This window comes from Haliotis cracherodii, unplaced genomic scaffold (genome assembly GCF_022045235.1).
Source record: "Haliotis cracherodii isolate W230 unplaced genomic scaffold, xgHalCrac1.p SCAF_2, whole genome shotgun sequence".
Taxonomy (NCBI): Eukaryota; Metazoa; Mollusca; class Gastropoda; order Lepetellida; family Haliotidae; genus Haliotis; species Haliotis cracherodii.
In genome coordinates this window covers 72,655,141-72,668,364 of record NW_027266275.1, presented here as the reverse complement: position 1 = coordinate 72,668,364, position 13,224 = coordinate 72,655,141, and the positions used below count along the sequence as shown (strand labels likewise).

Below are 13,224 nucleotides of genomic sequence, written 5' to 3'. Positions count from 1 at the left end.
CTTGGACCCCTGTTCATTTTAAATGCAGTTGCTTGTTTCTATCAAATGTACATATTTTCAGAGACTAAGCGTTATTCTAGTGGCCTCTTGGATGCCCCAGGTTAGTGGTGATGATCAATGAAATGAACCCTCAGAGGGTTGTCGACCAACTTACAGTTCCAGCAAACTGTGGACATGGTGGAGGTTGTAACACATTTCTACTTATTAAATAGTTCTTTCCATCTCGAAATCATGAACCATAGTTTTGAAGCATGTCAGATTTGTCTCTTGAGCTTATCAAGTGAATGACAATGCCTCATAATAGAAGCGGACAGGTCTTTGACAGCTTTTCCTAATTAAGTCATGATAAGTGGCACCAAGGGAGTTGTTTTAGATTTGCACAAGTCTCTAACATGTCTAAGGCAATAATTATTAGTTTAAATCATAAGTTCTAGATTATGTAAATAATAAGAGTGACTGAGTGAATTGGTTGGTTGGTTAGTTTGTTGTTTAACGCCGCGCTCAGCATTATTACAGCTATAAGGTGGCGGTCTGTAAATAATCGAGTCTGGACCAGACAATCCAGTGATTAATATCATGAGCATTGATCCACACTATTGGGATTGATGACATGCATTAACCAAGTCAACGAGCCTGACCACCCGTTCCCGTTAGTCGCCTTTTACGACAAGCATAGTCACCTTTTACGGCAAGCATGGGTTGCTGAAGACCTATTCTACCCCGGAATCTTCATGGGTCGTAAGTGAATTGGGTTTAACGCCGCTTTTAACAGTATTCCAGTTATATCACGGCGTGTCAGCTTAATATAGGAGGAAAGCCCAAAGTGATGCAGGTCTTACCACTTCGGTGAAACCCACGAGCACGGGCATGGTGCTGACAAACCTAGGAACATAATCGGGGCAAACCGGGAATCGAACCAACAAACATAGGTTTCTGTCGTGGCCAAGAGACAAAATCTGCACAGCGAATCGCGGCGCCTTAGACGACTGGGCCACCTGTGCCCCTGTAAATAATAAGAACAAGTTGTCCCTTTTAGAGACTGTACTATCCACATATCTAGACTTCACTTTTCTTTCAGTAGAGGTGCACCTGTACATGATTCACAGTGACAGGTGTTTACAATTACAGCTTCGGTTGTCCCTAGACATGTTAAAGTAACATTCCAGGCCAAAAGTCTCAGTGTCTGTGCACCTCATTTTGTTACAGAACACGACAGAAATCGACAAAGAGAATGTATTTAAAGTTTGGGGACATGAGGGAGCTTGAAAGTTGGTGCTTTCCTATATACGACTGTGATGTCATATCTTTTGCGTCCCAATGAGTGATATGATAAGATAACAGTGACGTGCAGAGTAGAACGAAACAAACTGACTACACTGAGGTTTTTTGTTTTTTTTGTCATTGTTGTTTAACGCCACACGCAGCAATTATCAAGCGATATGATGGCGGTCGGTAAATAATCGAGTCTCGGCCAGATAATCCAGTGATTGATATCATGAGCATCAATCCACACAATTGGGAAACGATGACATGCATCAACCAAGTCTGCGCGTCTGACCACCTGATCCCCTTAGTCGATTCTTAAGACAAGCATAAGCACCTTTTACGGCACGCATGGATTGCTGAAGCTCTATTCTACCCCGGATGTTCATGGGTAGACTTCACTCTAAGTCAGACTTTACCGGGTCGCCATGATCCTGTAATCCCCCTGGCTGACTCCAATCGATATCACCCAGAAGGTGTTTCACTCCGTAAAGATAGGCTGGGAGGAAACATGGGATTAATTTCAGTTAATATATCATAAGAAAGGTTTATGAATGGATCGACACGGAATAAAGTCAATCAGCTCCCAGTGTACAAACAGAAGAAACATTATATGAGCGACAGCTTGGTGTTGTCTTCATGTCAAGGAGAAGTTTGTTTCCTTGACGCTTATGCCTTGGTACAACAAGTCCTACATTTCAAGTGCTAGCCTTGCTCCATGTCCATGGGTGTGAAGTTATTCTGTCCTTATAATAGGCAAGTCTAGACACTCAGACAGTCTTAGGACGCCAGTCTCTCATAAGGACAACTTGTTCTTATTATTTATATAATCTAGGAATTAGGACTTAAACTAATAATTTTGCCTTAGAGACTTGTGCATGTTAAAATTCTGGCAGCTTTTGCATAATTTGTTGAAAAAATCAAAACAAGTGTTGTAATGTGTACACTTAGAATACATGATCTCTTCAATAAAACTTCTGAATGTTTAAAGTTAAATATGCTTAAACAAAGAAATGTGGAAAGCCTGGCACCTTCCCTCTAATCCAGTGTATGCATTTACAAGACTTTAAAATATGTCAACAGACATCTCTGCCATACTAAAGTAATAGGCTCTATGGGTGTCTGGACCTGTGGAGACCTGGGTTAGAAAACTCAACTGACCTTGAGGTGACCTTGGTGTGGAGTTCATGAGAGGTCTGTCTCCAATGTCGTGATGCGGTGACTGCAGAGGACTCTGGTCATCCTGCTGACTCATCTCGGGCCGGTCCACCCTGCTGACTGCCTTCTTCCATCCTGCCCCATCATGGGCCTCCATGTCCCCCATGCTACCCTGGACTTGCTTCTTCCACAACACACTCTCCTGATGATGCGTGTCGGACACGCTACTGTCAACATCCCCAACACTTTTCTTCCATATCACATGTCCTTTTCGTAAATCAGCTACATTTCGGTCAAGGGAGTTAACTGCTGTTTTCCATATTTCGGTTTCATCTTGATGTGTATCCGAAGAGTTGCTGTTCTCAACGCTGCTGGCCAAGGCCTTCTTCCATGCCACCGCGTCCTGATGCCTGACCTGCAGCACTTCGGTGCCGCCATTCCCCCCAGTCTTCTTCCACATGACCACCGGACCTGAACACACGCATACAACAATATACAGTAATTGGCAGAAGAACTGAATTTGTCAGGTGGGCTGTATGCTTGAGCCTTGATTAATGTGATTATTTAGTGTGTATTTTTCTAAAAGGAAGCTTTTTTTGTTTGTTTGTTAAGGTCCCACTCAATATAGCAATATTCCAGCTATATGACAGTAGTCTGTAACTAATCAAGTCTGGACCAGACAATCCAGTGATTGACATCATGAGCATCGACCCACGCAATCGGGATAGGATGACATGCACCAACCAAATCAGCGAGCCTGAACACCCCGTAAGTAGCCTCTTACAACAAGCAAAGTTGCCTCTTGCGGAAAGCATGGGTTGCTGATGACCTATTCTAACCCAGATCTTCACGGGTCCTGAGAGGAAGCTGGTCAAGTCAGCTGACAAGTATTCACAGGTAACAACATTGAACAATGTTGAATCACTTACCCACATCAGCACAGAAATATATAGTACTGAGAAGCATAACCCTATGTTTTAATACAAGATTGAATAAGCCAGCAGATTTAGTTTTGAAATTACTGTGGACTGTCTTCTAAAGAATAATAAAACCAGCTTCGGACATCTGAGAACGTCAAGGCTCCCTATAAACTGGCATCGGAGTATGCCTATGCTCTTCCTACAGACCAGCACTTGAGTACTCTGACACTCCCCATAAACCAGCACTTGAGTACTCCGACGTTCCCTAATAAACCAGCACTTGAGTACTCCGACACTCCCTACAAACCAGCACTTGAGTACTCCAACTCTCCCTATAAACCAGCACTTGAGTACTCTGACACTCCCTATAAACCAGCATCTGAGTACTCCAACACTCCCTATAAACCAGCACTTGAGTACTCCAACACTCCCTATAAACCAGTATCTGAGTACTCCAACACTCCCTATAAACCAGCACTTGAGTACTCCGACACTCCCTATAAACCAGCATCTGAGTACTCCGACACTCCCTATAAACCAGTATCTGAGTACTCCGACACTCCCTATAAACCAGCATCTGAGTACTCCAACACTCCCTATAAACCAGTATCTGAGTACTCCGATGCTCCCTATAAACCAGCATCTGAGTACTCCAACATCCCCTGTAAACCAGCACTTGTGTGCTCAGACTCTGTAACCAGCAAAATCGGCACGCTCGGACGCTCTATAAACTGGCATGCACTCACTCCTTATGAGATGCTTGGCTCAAGAGGATTAGTGAAACATTAGCTTTCAGCAAACAGATGAACACAGATTAGCAAGCAGTGATTATGTTTACATAGCGAGTCAGTCAGACAATGAGAGATGCCCACCAAATAAATATATGATACAACAAAATGTTTTGGGACTGACGACCTAGAATTGATTTCAAACAAACAGCCAGACAAAAACAAAAATCCCAGTCTGTGTCTTTTGCAACTAGTTTGTTTTGTTGTAAACGAGAGTGAGTGGTAACCTGTAAACAATTGAGTTTGGACCTGACAATCAAGTGATCGATAGTGAGCAATGGTCCTCACCAATACGGTACAATGACACCTATCAACAAGGTCACCAAGCCTGACCACCTGATCCATTTAGTGGTCTCCTAGGACCAGAATAGGCTTCTGGGGACCTCTTCGAACTCAGAATCCCCGACTAGTGACTAGCGACTATTCCGAAACCCGAGCCTAGTGAAATTCTGTTCTAGAAAGATCTGCTAATAAAAAGGTCCATAGAATAAAATTAAAATTACTCCAAGATACAACTTTGGGCCAGCAGACAAAATGTACAGTTTATATACAGACAGCTAGTTATCCAATGCAAATTTTATTGACCCTTTTTAACCATAGCAGATGTTCGAGAGAAAACAACAGATGCTAGACTACATAAACAGTCACTTTTGCATGAAGACATTTCGTGCTTTAAAGTTTACAGAAAATGGCAAGATTTGATAGTTCAGTTATTGTACAAAAGAATACCCGAGTACTGACCTTGAAGTGACCTTGCGGCGGAGTTGAGGCGTGGTCTGTCCCCTATGTCGTGATGTGGTGAGCGTAGTTGGTTGTGGCTGTCCTGCTGTTGTCTCAAATCAACCTCACCGGTGTCGACGTTGCTCACTCCCTTTTTCCATAGCAACACTGTAACGAGAGTGAGTGAAGGAGTATAATTTTAAGCTGCTTCAAGACTTGAGTCACACCAGGGTCGGAGACAGGAAGAATTGGTTCACACGCAGGCCTGGGTCCTGAGGTGGGGGGAGACATTTGTCCCATGGAATTAATTTAACCTCTAGTGACCTTGACCTCATATTGTCCTTATATATCCAAAGGATCAAGACCCCGCCTTAGTGACCATGTATACAAGGCTAATCAAATTATATTCATAAATACACAACATGCTGCCTGAAGAATGGTAAATCTTGTACGAAGAAAGGTACATGTTCCTAATAGTAATACATGGATCTATATTACCTATATAATGGTCCATATAGCAACTATGGTATTGCCTAATCTCAGTCCTGCTCAGTACCAAGAAGAAAGACTATGTTGATATTTAAACATGTTAAAATCAATGCCTCTTATTTCATTATGTATTCCAATAATTTCAACGACTTCACATTTGAGAGAAAAATGAATCTAAAAATCGATAATATTGTACTGGCCTGCTTACAATCAGTATCCTTTTCCTCCATTAAATCAAAGACGACAGGGAGCAAGTACAAGTTAGTACTCAATACGCCTCGATAAATAAGACGCCAATGTTTATTTTAATATTGCTGTCAATCTGCAGGCAAATTAAATCAATTGTGCTTTTTTTATCTTGCTATGTATTTCTCTTTTTGCTCATCTGTACAGAATTACCCATAGTGCACTACTGGGTGAATACGAGGCTTGTGTGTACAGAATTACCCATAGTGCACTACTGGGTGAAGACGAGGTTTGTCTGTAGAGAATTACCCATAGTGCACTACTGGGTGAATACGAGGCTTGTGTGTACAAGATTACCCATAGTGCACTACTGGGTGAAGACGAGGCTTGTGTGTACAAAATTACCCATAGTGCACTACTGGGTGAAGACGAGGCTTGTGTGTACAGAATTACCCATAGTGCACTGGCTGACGAAGGCATGTCTGTAACTGTAACTGGATGTCTTAAATGAATATACTCTGATGAGTGTGATAACTTGGTCTGGCAGTGTTGTGACCCTGAGACCTGAGACCCACACATCAAGCATCTTGTGACACGGACAGACTGCAGAAAAAGGGCAGTCTAACACCTTGCTTGTGGTCAATCACTGATCCCGAGAGTCATGATACACCTTGAGATTTGGGTGGAAACTGGCACAGTGACGAGTAATGACTCTAAATTCTAATAGTCTAAATAAACTAAATTAATTATCTACCTGTGAGACCATAACAAAATAATCTGAAGCACCACACAGCGACACGTCACAAGTTGGTTTTGTTCGTTTCTTGTGTTAACGCTGCACTCAGCAATATTCCTGCCAAGCGTCGGCGGTCTTTAAATAATGAAGTCTGACCAGACAATCCAGTGATTGACATCATGACCATCGATCTGCACAATTGGGATACGATGACATGCATCAACCAAATCAGCGAGCCTGACCACCCGATCCCGTTAGTCGCCACTTGTGACAAGCATAGGAAGCTGCAGACCAAGAAGCTACAGATGAAAACAATCACTAAGTGTTTTGCCTATTTCTTTACTTGATGACATGCACACAAACAAAACAATAAAAGGCCCCCTGTCTCATAGTTTTTATAAAAGTGGTCAAAAACCTAATAAAATGATATATTGTGAGCGAAAATGTTTACTTCTTCTTAAAATGTCAGTGAAAAGGAAATATCAAGATTATTGAGTAAAATAACAATGCTATTGTGGCTAGCATAATAACATATTCATAGTATTCTATTTTCAACTGTTCAATGACATCATGATGACATCACAGAACAATAGCCTGGCATCCTTCAACAAGCAGATGTCGTTGCTAAGATACCATGGAGTTGGGAGAACTTGCTCAAGGCTTTAACAATTTCAATGTTTAATAACATGCTCATCTCATCCCGCAGCCTGACAGAGCAGATAGTTGCATTCAGAAAGCCACATTGGCTAAAATTCTAAGTAACCGAGGTTGAGTTGACGAAAAAGGTTATTGGCAACAATAATTGATTTAGACAATCTTTTATCAATCTTCATACTCCACATGAAATGAAGTAGATAGCATTCTTATGCTAAAGACATAGCTACAATGCCTTCTGTCTTACAAGCAGGTAATTGTGTGAGAGTCACACCGACCCTCGGATCGAACAGACAAAGACAGATCCTGTTGGCATGTTACCTACATCGCTAAAAGGGTATTGCTTATGTATTCGTCACAACTGACCTATTAATATTTCATGGAAAAAATCATGGATATCTGATATGAATATCTAAAGAAAATGTCAAATATTTATCTTTGGTTGCTTTTTCAATCACCAATAACAGACAATCAGTTTGACGGTTTCTGTGAATATTGATCAAAATATTTAAACAAGCGGCTTAAAAATAAAAGAGTTGAATGATGGGTAGTAGATAACAGGTTATTTCACGTTTCATGTACATCTGCATGGCATTCAGGTAGGCACCAAAACACTGGCAGGTGACAAATTCCCAGCACAATAATGCTACGTCTATGACTAAGAAATGAATACCAAAGGAAAGGAAATGTGATACAGACAATATATTTTGAGTCTGTTAATACCTCACAGGCAAAGAATGAGATGAAAAATGCAAACAAATGTAAAATATTATAAGGCTGAGTAGCATTGATAACAGATTTTAAAAGGTCATCGTGACCTCTACAAGTCTACTTGCAGGCAATTCAGACATCCGTCAATCGAAGAACTTGATTGAACACAACTTACTGACACCGGGGATAATTCTTGTAGATTCCACATATTCCATGGGTCAAAATTTAATTAAACCTAGTGCAGTCAAGTCTTGTTCTATTTATTCCACATTAACATTTCTTAGTTCATCAAAATAACATATAAAATCTGGTTTTCAATCTATTTCTCCTGACAAAAATATATTTGAAATGATGTTCACCATGTCCTTGTCAAAATTATATTACTTTTGATAACTTTGCAAAATTTCATTTTAATCATGTTAATTAGCATGATCAGAACTTGAAATATGTTCAATATAACCTCTTGCTGTCGCTGACGAAAATTAAAGACCCAAAATTGCAAATATCAGACATTTCAAAAATCAGAATGCTTGGATAAAATGAGTTTAACATATGAAAATATATTCACCGCAAATCAACCCTTGCCACGCCACTTATTTCACTACTTATATACTCTTCACCGACTCCTGACATCAAAAGTCAAACGGACAACTCGTGTAAATATATGAGTTGGATGTTATGCCGCAATTTGTTTTATTATCAGCAGGAGTGGTTACTTGTATATGCATTGATGTGCCAGACAAAAGCCCAGACATTAGAAAGGCATCAGCAGTTGGTACAGCATTAAGAAACTAACAGTTTTCCTCCACTCGTCCTTATAATGATAAGCTATAGCAAAGCCCCTAAAAATGGCAAATTTCTACTAGTCCTTATGATACCTTTACTTTTGGGCAGTTTGGCAAGGATGACAGGACTAGTGCCAATTTCTAACACTGTGGTACTCTTCAAAATATTTCGATCACTCAAAAAGTGATGTTTGCTGTTTGCTGTCACACCTGGGGATATTATCATGGACCTGGGATGATTGTTTTAATTTCATTTTTATTTGTCATGGCTGACAGAGATACATCAATACTTATGCCTTCTCCTAACACAGTTGCCTAGCCATTATGTAGTCCAGACTCTCAGTGGTTCTTCAGTTATGTACAACCAGTCATTAAAATATAAATGGCCAATAAAATTGCTGGAACTTTAATTCCAAATAATTATTACTTTGGGAATTTCTGTACTGGTTAGCTGCCTGAATATGGGTTTAGAAAAACAAATAAACAATTTGATTTACTCTCACCCACCCACATTCAGTACTTTGCAGTCACAGCTGGGACATCACAGATATACATATACATATACATGCTGAATTCCTCCAAACTCTGCACATTAATATCTGAATTTCATTGGTTGAATGAATGACATGCTGCGATCAACATGATCAAAGTCTTCTAATGCATGTCAGACAGACCTGCTCTGTCTATCTTTACATTATGAATATGAAGCTTGCAAACAGTTCTGATAATTCTATTTATAGATAATATCCCTGTTCAGAGTGCCCTTCAGTTCAATATCCTTGCACAACACAGGGTAATAATGATAAATGTCATCACATAGGATTGGTTTTCCCAAATCAAATAGAATTCTTGTAAAAGATACTACAAAATCCCACATATTTGATCTTGCATGTCAAACACAATCTGTCCTAACACACTTAACTGGGCTTCCACTATCACACATCAGCAGGCAATCAAATAGTTTCCAGCGTTATAACATTTAATCATCGTCAACTTGGAAGGCAACAATATATTGATGGACTGCTTAGCTGTAATTCAGTTTGTCTTATTTGATGAGTATTGATAGATATTATATTGCTGAACTGGATGATTTTTTGTTAAACAACAATGCATATTAAAACAGGTTGGAAAGAAGCAATTTTGATAAAATGCTTATTTCTGGCTGCAAGATGCATGTGCAAGCCAGATGAATACAATTACAAGCAAACCGGAGATTCAGGCACTGAGAGAATGGCAAATATTACTGACTACCCATGTGAAGCTCTTTCTTTACCAGCTCAAGTTGTAAGTCCCAATTATTCTCAATACTACTTTTGGTTGGCTCTAGGTATGAACATGTTTTCCAAGATGTTGTTTCTATGTGTGTATTGAAGATGTACTCCCAAACAATTAAGGTGCATGACACTATTAAGACACCCATGAAGATCCTTGGTAGAATAAGTCTTCAGCAACCCATGCTTGCTGTAAAAGGCAACAATGCTTGTCGTAAGAGGCAATTAACTGGATAGGGTGGTCAGGCTCGCTGACTTGGTTGATACATGTCATCATATACTCGTGCTTATTGATGCTCATGATGTCAATCACTGAATTGTCGGATCCAGATTCGATTATTTACAGACTGCCGTCACTTAGCTGGAATATTGCTGAGTGCAGTATCATGGTTAACATTTATACTAAGTTATCTTATAATAATTAGATCTACATCAAGTGCTTTTATGAGTTATCATGGTGTAATATTTATTCATCATTTCATATAACTATAGTTTAGCAAGTAATAATTATCATTAGGTAAAATGCATATATAAATATTACACCATGATAACTCATAAAAGCACTTGATGTACAACTAATTATTATAAGATAACTTAGTATAAATGTTAACCATGATAGCAGCATTAAACAACAAACATACCACAAAGACGATATCCTGAAAACACCTCACCAGCCAACCCTATCAACATGGACAACAAGCTTACTTACATCTAAAGAAGAACCAGATTAATTAACAAATTTGACATATTTATCTCTGAATCAATGACAATCAATGCTGGTGGCTTCCCCCCTACATAATGCAATACAAATGTATGGCAATCTGAAGCTCTGATTAACATTATGAATTTGTATGCCATTTTACCATCAAACATTCCCCCTTATATATACACATATTTTTTTATAGAGATAGGCGTTTGAATGTGAAAATTAATTCTTATTGCGTTCACGCAATAAAGGACACCTAAAGTACAGCAGCACTAAAAGAGATTTGTTCCAAATTACATCACATTTAACCTCAGTATAGTATTACACAGTAACCATGGGTAGAAAGACTTCATATGATCTGATTATGAGTATTCATCAAAACTGGGATCATCTCGATGCAATATTCACAGATTGTATTACAGCAAAACTATCTACATATGTTATGTATTACTGGTATGTACCATAAGAATCACTAATGGTGAAATATCTACAATATTACCTTTCCTACAGTTATAACTCTGAACAGTGTTGTATAAAGTAGGACAGGTTCAATATGGTCCATATTCTGTGTCCTATCCACTGATGTTATACAATGTTGTGATATTAAGAATGAAAATGTAATATCTCATCAGCAATATATCAGACACCTTGTGAAAAGCATCTCACGAGTCTCAGCAATATTACAGAAAGATGATATGAACATTAATCATCATACAATACAAATCTTGCATATCAGATTTATCAATTGTCAGTGTACTTGGATGGCCTGGTCTTCAATCAGAGAACCCCCACGAAGATCTGGGTTAGAATTTTTCTACAGCAAATGGGATCACTGGCTTGGTTGATGCATGCCATTGTATCCCAATTACTTAGATCGATGCTCATGATGTCAATCACTGCATTGTTTGGTCCTGACTTGCTGGAATGTCGTTGCATGTTCGGTTCCAAATTCAATTTAGTGTTGTTAAATTTACAGGTAACCTAGCACTACATTGAAACACAGTATGTTTATCTCCTAAAAAAAACATCAAACAGGCATAACAAACTGTGACTATGGAACTGTATTAGAACAGCAAAATGCATGACTTTGACATTGATGTGTGTGCATGGATTTTGTAGCAACAATTCTACCTTGAAAACTAATGAATAATTGGGGATGGTTAAAATAGGAGCAAGAAGAAAACTGAACAAAAATAATCAGTGCTGGTGTTTATAGAAACTAAAGAGGAAAAATAAGAATGAATGTATTCCACAAATATCCTGAATTTACTTAAAGAAAACCATTAAAACAAAAAACTAAAAGCAGTCTCAAATTCATTAATTACATTGTATGCATGTATTAAATTCTTTATGCTGTAAGCATGAATTAAATTCAATAATGCTGAAACAATAAATCTTTCACGAAGTGATGCAAGCCACAAATGTATCAGCCAGCCATGTTATTTGTCAGGACACTGTCCATGACTAACACTTGACTCATACTCAACATGCCACCATGGAAATTAGGCCAATTTAACTCACTCAAATGTCTGTGTAAGTAAAGATCTAAACAATACCTATGACTGGGGGATCGATACATGATGACATATATATAAGTTAACTGTATACACATCTTTTAATGTTAAACATATCATGAGCATCCTGGAAAGACTTAAACCCGTACCCCCACCCCCCCTCCAAAACTTATATATGTACATGCACTGACACCGAATCCTTTTAATTATATATATATATTTTTAGGGAGAGATACAGGCTAAAGTCTTGCCGTATTCTGGTGGCATAAACATCAATTATCACTGATAAATTCGAACAACAATCATTTTTGTCCAGAAAATATCATATTAATAACTGAAAGCATATATTTCATAAATCCTATTGATTGGCAATTATTGTATATTGTATAAAGCATTTAGAGCGTATCCATGAAACCTAACCCAGATTTTGACACATTGTGAAAGTAGGTCTAAATCGGAGATGTTACTAAATGGCCCACAAGACAAGTCGGGAAATATCTACGAAGGAAATACAACGTAGACCAATTTCTGAATATCGCTATTTTCTACTAAGGGGTCAGAGTGACATGGCTGTTGTTGCAGCCCGTGTGGGCTCGGCCAGCGTAATCATGTCAACCGTCCGTCCGAACAGTCGCTGCGATCAATGTCACCGTTAAACAGGTCAAACTCAGAATGTCCCGATTAGAAAACCAACTTCGTGACAGCTACCAAAATAACCAATACACAAATCATTAAAAATGAAAGTTCGGGCCATATTGTAGTTTTGGTGTTGTATAATGCCAAAAACGTTTAAATGTGATAAATATGCCCGTGCCGTATGACACGATACCCCACCTTGAGAGCTCCAGAATCTACTCGCAATGACCCAGTTCACTTATATGACCTAGCTTCCCAGACTTCGACCGAAAGCGTTGTCAATTCGAAATCCCCGAGTCCCGATCGTCACCCTTACATACTGGTCCCACTTTGAAAAGATGTTAGCAACAACACAGTGCCGGTGATATTATTTTATAATGATGTGATATGGAAAAATTTTCACATTAGATATTCACGGAGGGACTGACCTATTTCTGGAACAAAGCAGGCACAAGTGCGGCGGGCACGTCTGCAGGATACATACCCGTCTAAGTCTGAGAAAACACAGCGAATGTCATTATAATTTTCTGGGTTAGCCATACAAGCATATTCCAGTATGGTCCTAGAGTGGTAACGAGTTATGTGTGCGATCTTACCTTGTGGGACGGGGGCATGAATCTCACCCGTCGGTGACCGACTTTCCTCCATCGCAGTCCGTGGGTGACCTCTGACCTACTTCCTTTCAGG

At 39.2% G+C, this 13,224-nt stretch overlaps 2 protein-coding genes across 2 annotated transcripts in view; one reads left to right on the top strand and one right to left on the bottom strand.

The window, feature by feature from the left end:
* Positions 1-13,203, bottom strand: part of LOC139468494 (nuclear receptor subfamily 1 group D member 1-like) — an 80,996-nt gene extending 67,793 nt beyond the window's left edge. Inside the window, exons 1-3 of the mRNA XM_071250478.1 lie at positions 13,134-13,203; positions 4,871-5,017; positions 2,425-2,892 (exon numbers count right to left, since the gene is read on the bottom strand). Coding sequence (XP_071106579.1) covers positions 2,425-2,892; positions 4,871-5,017; positions 13,134-13,185 — 667 coding nt within the window. The 5' untranslated portion in view covers positions 13,186-13,203. The remainder of the gene's footprint in view (positions 1-2,424; positions 2,893-4,870; positions 5,018-13,133) is intronic.
* Positions 1-13,224, top strand: part of LOC139469610 (uncharacterized) — a 447,403-nt gene that overhangs the window by 374,007 nt on the left and 60,172 nt on the right. The gene's annotated exons all lie outside the window — the stretch shown is intronic.